Consider the following 18,614-nt stretch of genomic DNA (forward strand, 5'->3'; position numbering starts at 1 on the left):
ATTTTCTCTGGATCCCAAAAGTTCTCACAAGCTTTATTCCAAAAATAATTTTATTTCACAGATATTAAATAACATATAGGGAAAAAAGGAGCTAGTGTCAGGTTCTGTTTATGTCCCCTTCTCTTACCCTAGCTCTTCTCGTGTTTTACCTATTTTTTTGGGCATTTTCTTAGCATGGGGATCTTCTAGCTCCTTGGCCTTATAATAGTGGGGAGCCACCTCCAGAAGCCAACTGCTCTCAATCTCCAATACCTAGAAGGGGAAAGAAAAGATTAGTAGGGTTCCCTTTTTTCAACCTAGATTTTTTTTTTTTTTTTTTTTTTTTTTGGCAGCTGGCCAGTATGGGGATCCAAATCCTTGACCTTGGTGTTACAAGGTTGTGCTCTAACTAGTTAAGCTGACTAGCCAGCCCCTCCAACCTAGATTCTTATGTGTGTGGTCAAAGAAATCCCCTTCGACTTCAGGGCTAGGGAAGATGTCTGGCTCTATCATATAACCAAAAGGCAGACATACCTCTATATGTTATTCAAGGTATCAGGTAAGCTATCCCTGAATAAAGCCTGGAACGTAAAGTACACTATGAAGAGCGACTTCATCTGCTTTTTTCACCATTCTAGCCCCAGTACCTAAAACACTGAGATAGTAGGCATTCAAATATTTAATGAATGTATAGTTCTCAGATCTTAGAACGATGCTGAGACAGCTGATAAAAAGTGCCTTTCGGGCTGGTCCGTGGCTCACCCGGGAGAGTGTGGTACTGATAACACCAAAGCCACAGATTCAGATCCCATATAGGGATGGCTGGTTAGCTCAATGGGTGAGCATGGGGCTGACAACACCAAGTCAAGGGTTAAGATCACCTTACCGGTCATCTTTTTTAAAAAAAAAAAAGTGCCGGGGCCGGCCCGGTGGCGCACTGGATAGTGCGCCGTTTGGGAAGTGCGGCGGCGCTCCCGCCATACGGGGGCAACACTAAGGGTCCCCGGCCCGATACGGGGGCAACACTAAGGGTTGCGATCCGTTGCCAGACACGGAAAAAGACAAAAGACAAAAAAAAAAAAAGTGCCTTTCTATCTTATCCTACCTTAAATCAATATACTTGCTTCTTTCTTGTGCCAAGAACTTAAACCTTGGTTCTTAGCTTGCTAGGATACCATCACCCCACACAATCTGCCCTTGTCTGGGCAGATGATGGTCCCCTCACCTGTCTCATGAACTCCTTGGTGGTCAAGACAAGTTCATGGTAGAGCAGCCAGCGTGGCTGTTGCTCAAAGAGGGAAGAGTTGGGATGAATGAACACTGTCTGCTGCTGTTTCACTGTGCGATAGCCGCTACGAGTCAACCGTGCCGTGTGGTAAAAGTATCCAGCAGTGATGGCCTAAAGAGCATGCAGGAAAGAATGTCAATGGGAGAAGCAGACATTCAGGGACCCTCAGTGCTCACTACCTTTTTAGTTTAGACTTCTGGAGAACTAGAAAGGTGAGGAATGCATGAAGAACCCACTGAGAACAAACCTTCAGTGTTCTGGGAAAGAAAGAGCCCCAGGATAACACATCTTCCACAAGGGGAAGAGGGCATGTTCAGGGGTGGGAGGGACTGCTGCATGTCCCCAGGAGAAGCTTGCTCCTTGGGAGGCACCAGGGGGACAGACAGCAGTAGACTGAAGAAATGCTGACCTTGCGTACACGGATATAGTCCCCCTGGCAGGAACTGAGACCAACTTCCACACGTTCCAAGAGTCCCTCCAGCTGTTCCCGCACATCCCGGGCTCGGCGCATTGATCTGAACTGTATGAAGTTCTCATAGCACCACTGGGAAGAGTAACCACTCTCAGCCCACTGTGAAGAAGGTTTAAAAGAAGGGCAGAGGGGGACACTTAAGTATACAGCAGGACTAGAGTGCCTCATGTCTCCCTCATACCCACTCACCCAAGCCCAGTGACCTGTGTATAAACGTTTAACAGAACCAGGTGGTCCCCACCAGGCAGGAAAAAGTTGACGCGGGCATTGTCGGCATGGACGACCTTGTCTTTGGGTCGGTAGAAGATAGAGTTATTGACAGAAAGCATGGCAGCCACTGTCAGGATCTCCTCTGAACAGCTGTACCTGGGGAGGGGGAAAGGAAAAGAATGAGAGTTCAAAGCAAGACACGTAAGGACAGACACGGTGGGCAAGTTTCTTCACGTGGGGAAGGCTGGTTGATATAGTGGCTACAAATTAGACAACATGGAGATTCTGTGGGCAGCAGCAGCATGGGTGTCAAGGAGGTGGGGCATAGATGAAACATTTGCACAGGACGGATATCCATGGAGGAAGGGGTAGGAAGCACTGGGGACTTCTGAGGGTTCTGCAGTATGAAGGTGCAATATGTGCATCAGGGAGAGACCTCTGACCTCAACCACAGCAGAGGAATGGCATTTAAAAATGGTCCCTCCAAAGCTACATCTAACTGTTCCAATCTGAAACTTTAAGAAAAATTAAGTTCCAAAACCAGCCCTCACTCAACACCCCTCACAGATGGAAAATCTTCCACTTTTGTTCATGCCTCCAAATTTTCTGTCAATCTCACCCATTTAATATGATCAAGGACAGGATCAAGTCCCTTACTGACCCTCGTGGCCCTCAAAAGGGGCAATAAGAGTTCTCTAACTTACTATTTGTTGAAGAATAACATTATGGAGAGAAAAAGAGAAACAGATAAAGATGGCCCACGAACAGAGCAGGCATGGCCAACTTCTGAGCTGGGAACCTAGGAAAGGTAGAAGGGCTTACTTCTCAGAGGCCAAGATCATTTTAGATAGCATGGGGTCCACCGGCAGCTCTGCCATCTTTCGACCAGACTAAAAAGAGGAGACATGAAGAGTTGAAGTTTAGGCCAGTCCTCCCTCAGGTTTCCCTCCACCACTACAGAGATCCCTGGAGCCACCTCGACCCTTTCATCCTGTTCTGGCCCATGCTGCTCTCCCATCTCACCGTGGTGAGCTCCCCGAGGTGGTTGAGGGCTCCCAGAGCGTACAGCTGCTCCAAAGCCAGCAGCAGGGTCTCATAGGGTGGAGGGTCCAGAAAATCGAAGTGCATTAGGTCATGGATCCCTAGAGAAAGGTGTGAGAGAGAGGATAGAGGCCCTTCACAAGGGCCAGTGACTCCAGGCCCCACCTTGCTACACTCAGGACTCAGGTAGCCCAATCACCTAAGCTCTTGAGCAGCAACACAACATTGCCCAGGCTGGTCCTCTGGATCTCAGGCACCGTGGTTTCCTCAAGCTCGTGCTGATAGGCCCAGGCAGTATACAGGCGGAAGCACTTCCCTGCAGCTACCCGCCCTGCCCGGCCAGCTCGCTGATTGGCTGAGGCCTGGAAAAAAAGGAGAGGAGGCTGGCTGACAGTCTGGTCAGGGAAAAGAAAGGGCAGTATTTATACAGGAAATCTAGGTGATGAAAACTGCTTATCCCCCATCCTCTAAGAAGTCACCACCCTGCTCCTGACTGGACCTTCCCTGTGGGACAAGTCTGCCTCTCCCCACCCCCATGGAGACCTGGGCTGACCTTGCTACAGGGTGTGACAGTGAGGGATTCCATGCCTGTGCGGGGGTTGTAGCTCTTCTGCTTACAGAACCCTGGATCCAGCACGTAAATGATGCCCTCGATGGTGAGCGATGTCTCAGCGATATTTGTTGCCACAACCACCTGAGTGAGAGGATAAGGGGTCACCCAGAGACACCCCCCCCAACCTAGTTACCCAGAAAAGGTAATTTTGGAAAGTTAGGAGTAGAAAAGCAGGTGCAATAAGGGGCAGGAGCAGAGGGAATTAGTATGCAAAGTCAGGAGAAGGGGACAAGGCCAAGAGAAGGGCGAGAGAAGTGGGGAGTGGGAGTCAGCAGGGGCATAATGAGGAAAGGAAATGGAAAAGAGGATTTAGGGGGTGTTTTTTTTTTAAAAAGATGACCGGTAAGGGGATCTTAACCCTTGACTTGGTGTTGTCAGCACCATGCTCAGCCAGTGAGCAACCGGCCATCCCTATATGGGATCCGAACCCGTGGCCTTGGTGTTATCAGCACCACACTCTCCCGAGTGAGCCACGGGCCGGCCCTAGGGGGTGTTTTTGATGGCTGGCCAATAAGGGGATCCGAACCCTTGAGCTTGGTGAAGGTTGAGGGTTTTTGTCAGAGATGGAAGGGGGGGTGTCCTGGTTCCTACCCCCATCTCCCCCACCACCACTTTCATAGTCATCTCCATACATCACTTCCTGTAGCAGCCTCCGAACCAGTCTCCTGCTTCTACTCCCACCTGTCACATGGCATCCAGAGTGGTCCTTTTAAAATATAAACCTGTCATATCACTCCCCCATCCATCAGTGACTTCCCATCGTACTCTAGACCTAAATCCAAGTCCCCTGAAACCCTGAATCACCCACCCCTGGCTGCCTGACATCATCTCCTAGCAGACCAACCCTCCTGTCCCCTGACCCGTCTAAGTGCACTCCTGACTCAGACCCTTTGCATCAGCTGTTCCCTCTGCCTGGGGAACTCAGATATTAGCCTGGTTGGGGTCTCTGCTCCACTTTCACCTTTTGCCCTAGCTCTGAGGAAAATACTTTCCTGCTGCTTCTCATCCCCACCCCCCAAAGTTTCCATCTTACTCTGCTGCTTTGTATGTCTTCATAGCACTTGCCACAAATTGACACTGTATTTAGGTGTCCACTGTCTCTTCCCATTAGGCTGCAGGTTCTGTGAGGCTAGGGACTTTGTTCATCACTATATCCTCATCCCCTAGAACAGTGCCTAGCACACAGGAGGAACTCATTAAATATTTGATGAATGAAAGTTATATCTATGCTCAGAATCCTTTGGCCACTCAACTGTCTAAAGTCCAATTTCTTTCACCTGCCATCAAAGGTCCTTCCTAATCTCAGTCCAAAATTGTTTTCAACCTTGTCTCCCACTACTTCACCATGTGAACTGCTCACTAAGACCACAGCTCACTCTCTGACCTCAAATACACCTGGGGTCTTCCTCTGCTATTTCTCCAGCCAGTTTTCTTAAAGGTCCATATCAATCCCATTTCCTGACATACCAAGTGCTTTTCTTCTCTTCTGAATCTCTACAGTGCTTACTTTCTGGATCATGCATTTGGCTATCTCTTGGTTCATGCCATACTCATCCTCTTTCTCCAGCCCTGGAGGCAAGGGACTGGCTGTTCCTAGCCTGTGTCTACAGCAGTGCCCAGGACACACCTTGCGAGGAGTAGGACACACCTTTTTCACTACCAGTTGTATGTACTGTAGGGGTAAAGAGTGTGAGTTCCTCCAACTGGGAGCCTGGCCGGTAAGCTTAGTTGATTAAAGTGCAACCTTGTAACATCACGGTTAAAGATTTGGTTCCCCATACTGGCCAGCCACCAAAAAAAAAAAAAAAGAGCCCTTTCCAACTGACCTTTCGTGCCCCAGGGGGCGTGGGCTGGAAGATACGAGCCTGCATGTCAGAGGGCAGGTTGGCATAAATGGGCAACACCAGGAGCTCTCGGATTTTGGAGCCCAGGCGGCGGCAGCGATCCTGGAGCATCTCACAGGCAGCCTCTATCTCCTCCTGGATTTGGGGTGAGGAGAGCAGCAGGGATCCCAGTCAAAGAAGGCCAACATACTGGCCCTGTCTTCCCATGGAATACGTCATCCTCCCTCCCCACCATGTCACACACCTGTCCTGTCAGGAACACCAGGATATCCCCAGGGGGCTGGGTCACATGGATCTGCAGCACAGACACAACACAGGCTTCCAAGTAGTCAGCCTCTGGAGCCTGGGGAAGAGGAAGAGGTGGAGTCACAGAAGGGCCACCTGCTTAGGAAAACCTTCCCTCTCCTCCCAGCTCAACATACATTTGACCCCAGTACCCCTTTGGACTTTCCATTCCACCCTTCCCTTCTTGGGACAACCTCCTCCAAAGGTCCCAGCTTCTCTGCCTCAGACTTAAGTCCATCTTCCCAGAGGGGAGCACCTTGGTATAGAAGATGTCGACTGGAAACCTTCGTCCAGGGATTCGGAAGACAGGGGCGTCATCAAAGAAGGTAGAAAAACGGGCAGTGTCCAATGTGGCTGAAGCAACCAGGACCTTGAGCTCAGGTCGGAAGCGAGCAACATCCTTGATCAACCCAAAGAGAATGTCTGTGTGCAGGGTCCGTTCATGAGCCTCATCCACCATCACAACGCTGGGGAAGGAACGGAGGGAGGTGAGGGAGGAGAGCTATGCAATGCAGGATTGGATACCAGGGTCCCCTGGATGAGAGGGCAGGGACAGACGCAAAGAGCCCAAGAATGAAGTGGGGGAGGGGGCTCTAAAGAGATGCCAACCATCCCAGCTGGGTAAGACCAACAGAAAGTTAGAGAAAGCCAGGGCCTCATGGTGTGCAGCCTATCTCAGCCTCAGCAGACAAAAGTAGCCAAGATGTGGAGGTTGGGAGCCAAGGCTAGGACAAGTCAGGCAACCCCTCTGGATCAAAGTCGAGTCTGCTTAGAGCCAGCAGCTGCATATACTAGAGGACGCAGAATAAGGATATGCTTTAAAGAAAAAAAAAGTGAGGGCAAGGCCCCTGTGAATAAGACTGGGCCTCCCAGGCTGGCTGTGCATGAACAAAGACCTGAGCTGCCACAATTCAAACAGCCCAGAATGTCCTAGGGTCCTCTGGGGCAATTGCTACTGGGTTGATCCTGCTTCATCTTTCTGAAGCAAGAAGCATGTTGAGCCTTCTGACACTGCAGACTTCTTGGTTACACACACACGCGCGCGCGCGCGCGCGCGCGCACACACACACACACCCACACACACACACACACACACACAGAGGCAGCTGGCTGGCATGGGATCCAAACCCTTGACATTGTTGTTATAACACTGTGCTCTGGGCCGGCCCGTGGCTCACTCGGTAGAGTGCGGTGCTGATAACACCAAGGCCACGGGTTCGGATCCTATATAGGGATGGCGGCCCGTGGCTCACTCGGTAGAGTGCGGTGCTGATAACACCAAGGCCACGGGTTCGGATCCTATATAGGGATGGCGGCCCGTGGCTCACTCGGTAGAGTGCGGTGCTGATAACACCAAGGCCACGGGTTCGGATCCTATATAGGGATGGCGGCCCGTGGCTCACTCGGTAGAGTGCGGTGCTGATAACACCAAGGCCACGGGTTCGGATCCTATATAGGGATGGCGGCCCGTGGCTCACTCGGTAGAGTGCGGTGCTGATAACACCAAGGCCACGGGTTCGGATCCTATATAGGGATGGCGGCCCGTGGCTCACTCGGTAGAGTGCGGTGCTGATAACACCAAGGCCACGGGTTCGGATCCTATATAGGGATGGCCGGTTTGCTCACTGGCTGAGCGTGGTGCTGACAACACCAAGCCAAGGGTTGAGATCCCCTTACCGGTCATCTTTTTAAAAAAAAAAAACAAAAAAAAAAACACTGTGCTCTAACCAACTGAGCTAGCTGGCCAACACCTTGGTTTCCTCCTTAACTTAGTTATTTGTATGCGACCTTCTTTCTCCTTGCTCTACTCTTTGGTTTTCTGTGGTGAAGCTCATAGTTACTTACCACTCCCCCTAGTCACTGACCTCAACCGTGATGGCAAAGTCCCCAGCCATTCCACAAAGCAGGCTGACTTGATGGGAAAACCCATCTCTCATCTCACACTCTTGCATTGGTTGGCCCTCCATGGATTCTCAGAAATTTTTGCAAGAAATGTAAAGGATCAAATCATATCTGTCCAATTGCTCCACTGTGATCTTCCCAGACCAGAAATTTACAGCCTCCAAAGAGCTGAAAAGGCACTGAGCTTTTACTGCTCAGCTAACCTGATCCCACCCCCATCCCATTCATGAATCCCTTCCTCCTCTCTACACATGCTCATCCGACACCTGCTTGGCCACTTCCAGCACTAAGAGTTCACTATTCACAAACCAAGCCACCCCAAGACTTGAGCCACCCCACAACTTGGGTCTGAGCACTCTTGGTATTGAGCTGAAATTCATCTCCCTATAACCTCCCCCCAGGTTTCTAGTTGTGCCCTCTGGGGTTGCATAAAACAAGTCTAATCCTTCTTTCCATGTATTGGCCCTTCACATACTTAGAGGAAACCAGGACATCTCCCCTGAGTTTCTACCCTCTAAGCTGAACATGCTGAGTGTCTTCAAATGGTCATCACATGGCATTTCAGGTGCCCATAGCACCAATCTGCCATCCTGGTAGTTTTCTAAACACTGGAAATAAATGTGGAGGGAGGGAGAGGCTTTCTCTGCAATCACCTCTGCCCTCCGGCCCCATCTCCATGGTACCCGGAGGTCAGTTCTAGGACTACTGGAACCATAAAGATTTAAAAACTGGTGGATTCATCAGAAGGCAATGACCAAATTGGCTGGGTGGGAAGAAGGGAGAGAAAAGCCAGAGACTAAAGGAGAGACAAGAAGGCACTGATGGGGAGAGGCTGCAGCAGAGCAGGAGGAAGAAAAGGCAGATGGCTCTCCCATGGGACGGGGCTCTAGGCATACCTGTAACTAGCAAGGTCAGGCTCAGAGAGGAACTCCCGGAGAAGCATCCCGTCTGTCAAGTAGCGCAGGACAGTTCGCTCTGATGTGCAGTCCTCAAAGCGGATGCTGTAGCCAACCTGGTCAAGAGGCCAATAGTGACAGAGAGTGGGCTGGTGTTCTTAAAGGGAACTCAGGAATAGGGAAGTGGGGCCAGTGCCTGGACCTGTGATGTGGGCCCCTGAGGGCAGTGTGGACCGAGTCCCAGACCCTAGGGGTTCCCCTCACCACTCAGCCCCGATATCTCACCTCATTCCCGAGCTTCACACCCATCTCCCGGGCCACTCGGGCAGCCACGCTCATAGCTGCCACTCTCCGGGGCTGGGTACAGGCAATCTTCTTACCTTTCTTTGTGTAACCCTGAATGACAAGGAGAAAGAAGAGGTTTTCCCTTTACTAAATATGCCTCCTAGGACCCAGCCTCAATTCAGAGAAGAAAGTTGTAAAAGCCAGGCTGGGCAGAATGAAAGGAGGGAACAGACAGAAGCTGAAAACCAGAAAAGAAGGGTGAACAAATAGGATGACAGACGTAGGGCCCTCAAAGGGGTCCTCATCCAGCCCTGGCAGTTCTAGCCCTTTCGGTTGTCAAGTTCAGGGCTCTGCTACACTTGAGCTGCACAAGGACAGATCAACTAAGGCAGACCCAGAAGCACTGGATGAAAGGAGGTAAAAAAGCAGGAAGACACATCCTTTAACTCCTCGTTCTCTGGCCCATGCAGAGGAAAGGTGGCCAAGCTGGGTTGGAGTATGGGGAGGTCCATGTTTATCCACACACCCCACTCCATCTATCCGTCTACACATCCTTCCAACCTGAACATACTGAATGCCTAACAGGCATGGACACTGTGGCAGGAAGTGAGAACAGAAACAAAAAATGGGTATATGCTTTATTCTCAAGAACCTTACACGGCCGGCCCGTGGCTCACTCGGGAGAGTGCGGTGCTGATAACACCAAGGCCACGGGTTTGGATCCTATATAGGGATGGCTGGTTCGCTCACAGATTGAGCGTGGTGCTGACAACACCAAGCCAAGGGTTGAGATCCCCTTACCGGTCATCTTTTAAGGAAAAAAATAAGAGTGCGGTGCTGATAACACCAAGGCCACGGGTTTGGATCCTATATAGGGATGGCTGGTTCGCTCACAGATTGAGCGTGGTGCTGACAACACCAAGCCAAGGGTTGAGATCCCCTTACCGGTCATCTTTATATAGAGATTAAAAAAAAAGAATCTTACTATTTAGTGGGATAGGTAAACGACTACTCAAAGTATCATGTAAAAGGAGCTCTGACAGGACAACCTGGCAACCTTGGCAAAGTGGAAGGTGTGGTGACAGTACCTCCTCAAAGAGATACTGCGGGATTTGGGTGGTCTTCCCCGAGCCTGTCTCGCCTTCAATGATGAGGACTTGATGATTGGCAATAGCAGCCAGGAGCTCCTCCCGGAAAGGGAACACTGGGAGGCTTCGGCGGACAGCTTGGACGGACTCCTTCTGTTGGGCCTGGGTTGAAGGGGGTGGAGCTGATGGTTCCTAGGGAAGGAGAAGGAGGGATGTGAGCTTTATGGCTAGCCTCAGATCCTCCTCAGAATATCCCAGAGGCTAGGACTGGCCTGTGGCTCACTCAGGAGAGTGTGGTGCTGATAACACCAAGGCCATGGGTTTGGATCCCTATATAGGGATGGCCGGTTAGCTCACTTGGGAGAGCATGGTGCTGACAACACCAAGTCAAGGGTTGAGATCCCCTTACCGGTCATCTTTTAAGGAAAAAAATAAAAAAGAATATCCCAGAGGCTCCCTCTTACCTCGTCACCCTGGAGCTGGGTAGCCCGGACAAACTCGATGGTCTCCTCCTCCTCCAACACCAGCTGATACTTGGGCTCCTGAGAGGCAGCATCTCGCGCCCCAAACTTCAGGGATGCTGCCCCCAGCCGGGCCTCTTCCCAGCGCCGCTGCTCCTCCCCAGGGGCACCCGACTCCTCCTCCACTAGATCCACAGCTTGAGCTGGCTATGGAGATAGGAGGCACATGAAGACCCTAAGACAGAAGATGCCCTTTCTTCCCAGGCCCCTCCTTCCCATCACTACCCCTGCCCACTGGGAAAAGACAAGAAAAGGGCTGGACACGGTGTTGCCCAGCCCCTGAAGCCTTCCCTCCCCTCATCTTGGGGACCAGGGGTGAAGCAGATGCCACTTCGCCTCACCTGTCCTCGGGTCTCCTTGGGCATGTGGTATCGATTGGTGGCTTCCAGTTTCTCTTGCTCCCCAGCTGCCCGGTACTCCCGGGCCAGATCCCGCACTCGCCGCTTGTATTTGAGCTCCCGCTGCTCATGCCGGCTCAGCTCCACATCCCCAAAAAGGAATTCCTCATCAGCCAGCTCCGCCTCCAGGTCCTCCAGCTTCTCTCGCTCCCTCTTAGCCAGGTACTCTCGGCGGGATTTCTTCCGCAGCTCAGGTACCTGGGTTGGGAAGGAACAGTCAATCCTCATCTTGATGGAACAGCAATCCCTTTCTCTACCTACCCTTAAGAATGAAAAATTCCCTGACAGGCAGGCCTGAGAACCTAGAGACATCCCTTCCACTTTCCCTCTATAATATACAGTGATATGCTCAAAGCTGGGCCTCTTCAGAATGCCACATGCTGACCCCACACACTACCTTCCAGCAGCAGAATCCAGCTGGAAGGTCTTCTGGGCAGCATCACCATCTTTTTCAATATAGATAAATTAAGGCAATTAACTGAATATTTTATATCTTACTCTTACATTTTATTCAAATAAGTGGAAAGGGGGAAAACAAAAAGGCTGATTGGTATTTAGAAGCATAGGTCTCAAACTGAAAACAACTGAGATGAAGACGGAAATCACTGGGGTGCCAACAGTGGGCAATCAGATGTACCCTGTTCTTAAACTGAATTACAGTAGTTTGGGAAAGGGGGAAGAATGAATTAAATATAAAAAGTTGGTACTACAGCATCAGAGAGTGTTTTTGTGAGGCAAAATGTAATCAGGGATGCTTAACTCTCTGGGACTAACCTCTCCCCCCATACTATGTATCACTTGGCTTTTACACATTTACCTTTGATACAGGTTTTTCAGGACACGTTATGAACAATAGTAGAAAACTGGCAATATCCTAGAGGCCCTTCCTAGCTCTAACCATGATCCCTCCTTCTGTGGCAACATCATCTTCCTGTGATAACAACCTTCTCTACTGCAGGGGCAAAACCCCACCGGTGCTCTACCCCTGGAGGCTCTGGTTCTATACAGCTGCTTAGCTTTTGCTGTTTGTTCTGTGAAGACCTAAAATGGAGTTTATGATCATGACCTAATCTAAGTACCAAAATCAAATACTCCTTCAACAGGATGGGTGAGGCAGATGATTTTTTCTTTCTTTTTTTTTTTTTTCCTTTTTGTCTTTTTTCGTGACCAGCAACGGATCGCAACCCTCAGTGTCGCGCCCGTACCGGACCGGGACCGGCAACGGGATCGCAACCCTCGGTGTTGCTCCCGCACCTCGCTCAGCCAGTGAGCGGCTGGTCTGTATGTGGGATCCGAACCCTCGGCGGGAGCGCCGCTGCGCTCCCAAGCGGCGCACTGTAGCAGTGTGCCACCGGGCCGGCCCAGATGATTTTTTCTTAATACGGGCAAAAAATCAGGGCAATTTGAACACCAAAAAGAGTAATGATATGAGACTGCAAAATATTGTAAAATAAAGATTCAGAGTCCAATGTGACACACACACACACAAACAAAAAATGGGAAAAAAGAGGGCTGGCCAGTTATCTCTCAGTTGTGGTGCTGGTAACACCAAGGTCAAGGGTTCAGATGCCCATACCAGCCAGTTGCCAAAAAATAAAATAAAATAAAAAAGAGAAAAAAGATTTTGTCACAAGTGAAATAATTCTTATACAAAACTCCTTACTCTGAAAACTGGTAATTAAAAGGGAACAAAAATTTGCCCTGCCTTTTAAGAAGAAACTGTAGTTCATTCCTAGTTGTTGAGAAAATATTCTTTACATATATAAAAATGCTAGCTGATAAATGTAGAAAGAATGACAGAATACAAAAACCACCATTTGGTAATCCCCAATGAAATAAGGGATTCAGGAAAGGATTAGCAGTAGTTGCTAAAGCCATTAGCTGCAAGGGCTCGCCAGTTAGTTCAGTTGGTTAGAGCCTAGCCTTGTAACACCAAGGTCAAGGGCTCAGATCCCCTTACTGGCCAGCCACCCAAAAAACAACCATTAGATGAAAGGCTGTCAGTACTGAAAGGTACACAAATGGATAGTATGACTCCCTGATGTGACAGAATGTGAAGTGCATATCACCACCGAAGAGGCGTTCCTGTCACGACTCTTAATCTGAGTCTAGGCAAGCTTTAGACCCAATTTCCACTTTAAAGAAAGCACAGGAGATAGAAGAACTTAACACCACAAGATAAGGATCAGACAAATCCAGAATGTAGAACACTGTCAAGATGACACAGTAAGAGAAAGAGATAAAAGGAAAGAAACTTAAGAGACCTAACAACCAAATGCAATGCATAAACTTTGACTGCATTCTGGTTTGGAAAAGGAAGCTATTAGAGACATTTTGGGGTAATGGGGGAAATTTTATTGTACACAGGTTCTTAGCTGATACACAAGAATTACCCATCTTCTTGGGTGTGACAATGGCACTGTGGTTTTGGCAGACAATGTTTTTATTCTTAGGAGGTACATGCTAATGTATTTAGGGATAAAATACAGTGATGTCTAAAACTCTTTTAAATGGTCCAAAAAGAAAACAAACAAAAACACACACTTACATAGACAAGGCAAATACTGCACAGAGTATTAGCCATTTTTGAATCTGAATAATGTATATGAATGTTTGCTGTACTATTCTTTCAACTTCCCTATTTGAAATTTTTCACAATTGAAAAAGAAAAGAAAAATTAAATCAGGCACATAAAAACACTACAACTGCATTACAAGTTGTCTGAGAAGTCTCTGACCACAGTCATTTTGCAGGGTGGGACATAAGATGGATTGGTCAGGAGAGGCCTGAGGGCCACTGGCCCATTCTTAGAACTCCAAGAATCTGAAAATTCTTTTGAGAAATCTAGGTGTGAATTCACTTGACAAGACAGGGCCTTTGGAAAACTGCCTTCACTGTCTAGACACATACCATAAAAAGTCTAGTTTGTGAATTAGAAGGCTCTGTCCCTATCCAGTGAGAAAACCAACTCAGGAAACCACAGGGAAGATCACAAAGCCACATGAGGGATGCACGGATGAGGTGGTAGGAAGATATCTGAAGATGGTGTGCCTAAACTGAATAGTCAGCACATCCCTGGGCAGTGGGATAGCTGCTCTGCTCCTGCCCTCCAGCCACCCTCTAGACAACAATTCAGCTACCTTAGATCTCATTACATCTCAGGAACAGGGAAGGCTCACATTTCACTCACTAATACACATTGTGATTTAATCCTAAAGAGTCACACAGAGTGCTCGTGAATACCTTCCCTCCTTCTACAACTGAAGTCCCATCCTCAGCTGGCTCCTGTCAACCAAGCGTCCTCCTCTAGAGATGTGACCACCTCATCAACATCCCCACTGCACTTCCTCTGTATTCTTTCTCCCTATGCCTAACCATTCCATCAGAAAGTCTTTCCTTTTGTTTTCTGAGCTTGGCTTCCTGGGCCCTTGGACTCACCATGGCTTTCCGGTCTTCCTCAGCCATCTTAAGGCGCTTCTGAGCCTCTTCATAAGCCTAGGAGAAGAAACCAAGAGTGGAGGAGTAAGAGGCTGAAAAGCCCCCACATCCACAGCCATTCACCTCTAGAAATACAAGGGTCATTCAGAAGTACCCTAGCACAAAGAAATGTCCCCTCATAGAGATGAACCTCTATGGCTGCAGGTACAGCAGAGAGTCACCTTAGCCAGGGCACCCACAGGGGTCCTCTCACCATAGAGATGAACATATCACTAGAGACAGCCCCTTGTCTTCCCAGAGATCACTATCTCTGCAACCACAGCCAACCCCAGGTTTCACCCAGGGATCTTGGGGATTTACAGAATGTGCTGCTCCTATACACCTTTTTGTCTGAACGCTCCAGGACATTGCGAGTCCGATCCTTGTCTCGCTTCCGAACCCGCTCAGCAAAGGCATCACGTTCCTCCAGGTCCTGAAGGCGCTCACGCTCTGTCCGTTCCCATTCATCCTCCGATTCTGGCTTCTCTGGTTGCTGATTACTCCTCCTGCAGCCCAGACAGGCGATTAAATAAGGGCATCCAGAAGGCTTATCATCCACCCGCACCATCCTCTCTCACCTTGATTCTGACTTACCCTGTCTTCCTCTTCCCTTTCTCAGAAGCCTCTTCCTCCTCCTCTTCTTCCTCCTCCTGGCGTTTCTTCCTGAGGTGTTTCCGCTTTTTACGCTTCTTCAGAAAGCTACTCCCAGCCCTACCCACAGTCTCCTCACTGCTCTCTTCACTGTCTTCCAGCAACTTATAAGATCGGTTTTTCTCCAGCAGGGCTCGGGCCTCTCGCTCCGCTGCCCGAGCTGGCTTTTCTACCAACGTCTTCCGTGGTACCTGTCAGTAGAAGGGAAGATAAGGGGGAGTGAGCAACTCCTGAGCTCTGCCCATCTATTTAGCTCTGTTCCTAAATTGAGGAATTACTTGGAAATTCCTGGAAATTACAGGAAAGTCTTACAGCAGGCTTTTTTTCTCTCTCCTCCCCATGGCTTCACCCCATGTTCCTCAGCCTGAATGGGGCCTCTCAACTTCTGAACTTCCTTTGTCATTCATTTAACAAACATTTTTTTTCTTTTTTGTCTTTTTTCGTGACCGGTAACGGGATCGCAACCCTCGGTGTCGTGCCCGCACCGTGCTCAACCAGTGAGCGGACCGGTCTCTATATGGGATCTGAACCCTTGGCGGGAGTGCCCCCGCGCTCCCAAGCGCCACACTCTACTGAGTGCGCCACCAGGCCGGCCCAATAAACATTTTTTGAGACCTGTCCCATGCGCCATGTACTTGCTAGGTACTAGGGATACAGGAATACCTAAAAGAGACAAAAATCCCTGCCCTCGTGGAGCTTGCATTTTTTTTTTTTTTTTTGGCACATGGCCAGAAAGGAGATCTGAACACTTGACCTCGGTGTTATCATACCACACTCTAACCAACTGAACTAACCAACCAACCTTTTTTTTTCTTTTTTTGGCAGAGCTTACATTCTTAAACCCAATTCTCAATTGCTTGGGTTCTTTCTCATAGCTCTGCTCTTCCCAATGATTAGGTCATTTCTACACAAGAACTGACATACTACAAGGGTTATTTTGAAATATGACAGTGCCTGTCCTATGGCTAGCACTGTACCAGACTCCAAGGATACACTGATGAACAGAAACATAAAGTCCCTACCCTCAAGGTACTTACATTCTAACCTCATCTCTCACCAACACCACATAGCACAGCCATACCAGGCTATCTGCCATTCTCTGAAAATTTTTGCTCTTTCTAAATACTTACTGAGCACCTATTCTGTAAGGCAGGAAACTTAGGTAGGAGGAATACAAAGACAAGAAATGCACAGTCCTGTCCTCCAGGAGCTCACCTTTTATACCTTTACTCCTTCCCCCTTCTCTACCTGCCAAATTCCAGGGAATCTTTGGGCTTGCTTTTCCAGATCACCACCCCCACTCCACAGTGCTTCCCATGATCCGTGGACCATCAGCATCACCTAGAAACTTGTTGGACATGCAAAAACTAAGATCCTCACTGACTCAGAATCTGCATTTTAACAAGGGCCCTGGATGAATCCTATGCATGTTCAAGTTCGAGGAACACTGCTCTGTATCCCTCAAGACCTCCAAGATCTTCTCCAATCAGCTAAACGCCCAGCACCTAGCACAGTAACTAAGCGACAAAGGATAAATGCTTGTGAGCTGAGCTTACTTAATTCCTCAGTAGACAAATAACATAGGTCCCCTCCGTTTCTCTCCTCCCTCTCCCGCCGCGCCCACACCCGGCCCCGCCCAACGGCTCCCGACACCTTGTTCCAGAGTCTCAGAGCGAAGTCCCGGGCCGGCCCGCTAAGGTCCAGGGTATCGGTGTCTCGTAGACGCTGCACGAACTCCTCGGCCGAGGCACAACGCTGCGCGGTACCGATAAGGAACTGGGCTACGTGCCGCTCGCTCAGCCCCAGCACTGAGTGAAGCTCGTCCTGAACCCAGCGCTCCAGCCCCGCCGGCGTTGCCATAGCGACCCACGCACCCTGCTCCTGGCCCCGAAGCGTCCGAAACAGCCACGTTGGCGGCCGGGCCGGTCGGAGGCCCTGCAGCCCTCGGCCGAAGCCTTAGCTTCGCAACGGAGCAGCCTTAGGGCCTCTAGGTTCGGTGTCCATGAACGCAAAGCTGTCTTCCCGTACCGCAGAGCCCGGAAGGGGCTGCCCTTTTCGGCCTACGTACTACGGTGGCCGAGCGAGATCAAACCTCGAGGAACCGTACCTGAAGCTCGGGTAATACATTTTCCTCATTTCCGCCCCTCCCAATCTCTCTGTCGCCCCCTGATGGTCAGTCTGTGGGTGTTTCGCTCATTCATTCAGTTAACATATGAAATGAATTGAATGAGCGCCAAATGTGTTCTAAGCACAGTTTCAGTCTCTGGGGATACAGCAGAAAACAAATCAGACAAAATCCTTTACTGAATGTACGTTCTGATGTGGGAGTAGACAAGACACATAATGAATAAGTAAAATATGTAATTTCTATTGTGTCAAAAATAATGCAAGGGGGTAGGAAGGACACGGATTCTCTTTCAAATCCATGCTTATAAAAGATTGGCCTGTGGTGATTAGAATTGACCTTTGCTAGGACTGGTATCTACAGCAGGAGTGAATACAGATTAGGCATAAGGGAGGACCTCCAGGCAGGAAGAAACTTGGAAACTGGGGAAAGTTATTAAAAAAAAAAAAATCTCCAAACTAAGGAATGGGCAAACTGTGTTCTGCATTTTTGCTAACAGCTTGAGAAATTCACTGGTGGCTGCTTATTTAAAAATACGCTGAATTTGTTACTTGATGCTCTGCTGTCTGATCTCTGTTTGACCCTGCTTCATACTTCTGTCATTAGTTGGATTGATTGGACACTACTGTTTGGTAATGAAACCTTGTTATTCCAGTTAACAGCTACGGCTGGATCTAGATCATCGACTTCTTGGATGTATTGATTCTGTTTCTGAGATGGGCTGTGGGCATCCCTGGCATCTCAGAGCTTCCTGCCTCTGTATTCCTGGGTCACAACTGATTAGGATCTTTAATTAGCTATTAATGTAGCCATTCTGTTCCCTCCATACCCATGCCTTATCTGAATTAGTTCACTCTTTTGACACCTTGCCTGTTCCATTGCTAGTGAATTGTAGACCTTTGGCATATGCTTAAAATCAACTTGTCAGGAGATGGCTGGTTAGCTCAGTTGGTTAGAGCTTGGTGCTGTAACGCCAAGTTCAAGGGTTTGGATCCCCATACTAGCCAGCCACCAACAAACAAATCCAAAAAGATCAATTTGTCTAATACATTCTGTTTTTAGTAAAGGATTCTCCTCTGACTAGTCTGAGAGAAGCAACCTGTAGTGGTAGAAGGACTGTAACTCCTCAACCATGTCTTTATTACCTGGAGAGTTAAAAATAAACAAAAAAAAAAACCCTGATGAGTAAAATATAGATGTTCTACATTTGTACAATATAGAGATTCTTTAATCTAAATATAATATAGAGATTCTTTAACGGGAAATCCCCCTAATATCAACTATACGTAGGCAGCAAAGCCATGAATTATTGCCTTGGGTTGAATGTCCCCCCAAAAGTTAATTCCCACTGTAACTGTTGAGGGTGGGAAGTCCTATTATGGTAATTGAAAGGTGGGGCCTTGAAGAGGTGATTAGATTGTAGGACCACACTGCAGTGAATGGATTAAAAATGGTGGTCAGGGGCATGGTTTGGAGGGCTTTTTTTTTTTTTTTTTTAAAGATGACTGGTAAGGGGATCTTAACCCTTGCCTTGGTGTT

At 48.8% G+C, this 18,614-nt stretch overlaps 1 protein-coding gene across 1 annotated transcript; it reads right to left on the minus strand.

Annotated features, from left to right (window-relative positions):
* Positions 1–6: 6 nt before the first annotated feature.
* Positions 7–17,025, minus strand: DHX16 (DEAH (Asp-Glu-Ala-His) box polypeptide 16). Its single transcript, XM_008575316.1, has 20 exons — positions 16,604–17,025; positions 14,894–15,141; positions 14,643–14,805; positions 14,261–14,317; positions 10,766–11,020; positions 10,368–10,571; positions 9,904–10,095; positions 8,816–8,926; positions 8,531–8,646; positions 5,989–6,199; positions 5,692–5,790; positions 5,430–5,582; positions 3,544–3,684; positions 3,190–3,352; positions 2,973–3,091; positions 2,772–2,839; positions 1,943–2,105; positions 1,677–1,838; positions 1,205–1,378; positions 7–252 (listed from the first exon to the last, which is right to left on the minus strand). Exons 1-20 carry the CDS (start codon positions 16,808–16,810, stop codon positions 124–126), a joined length of 3,135 nt encoding a protein of 1,044 aa, XP_008573538.1. The 5' UTR covers positions 16,811–17,025; the 3' UTR covers positions 7–123.
* Between the last annotated feature and the right edge of the window lie 1,589 nt (positions 17,026–18,614).

The sequence above is a fragment of the Galeopterus variegatus genome, unplaced genomic scaffold (genome assembly GCF_000696425.1).
Source record: "Galeopterus variegatus unplaced genomic scaffold, G_variegatus-3.0.2 Scaffold1170, whole genome shotgun sequence".
Lineage (NCBI taxonomy): Eukaryota > Metazoa > Chordata > Mammalia > Dermoptera > Cynocephalidae > Galeopterus > Galeopterus variegatus.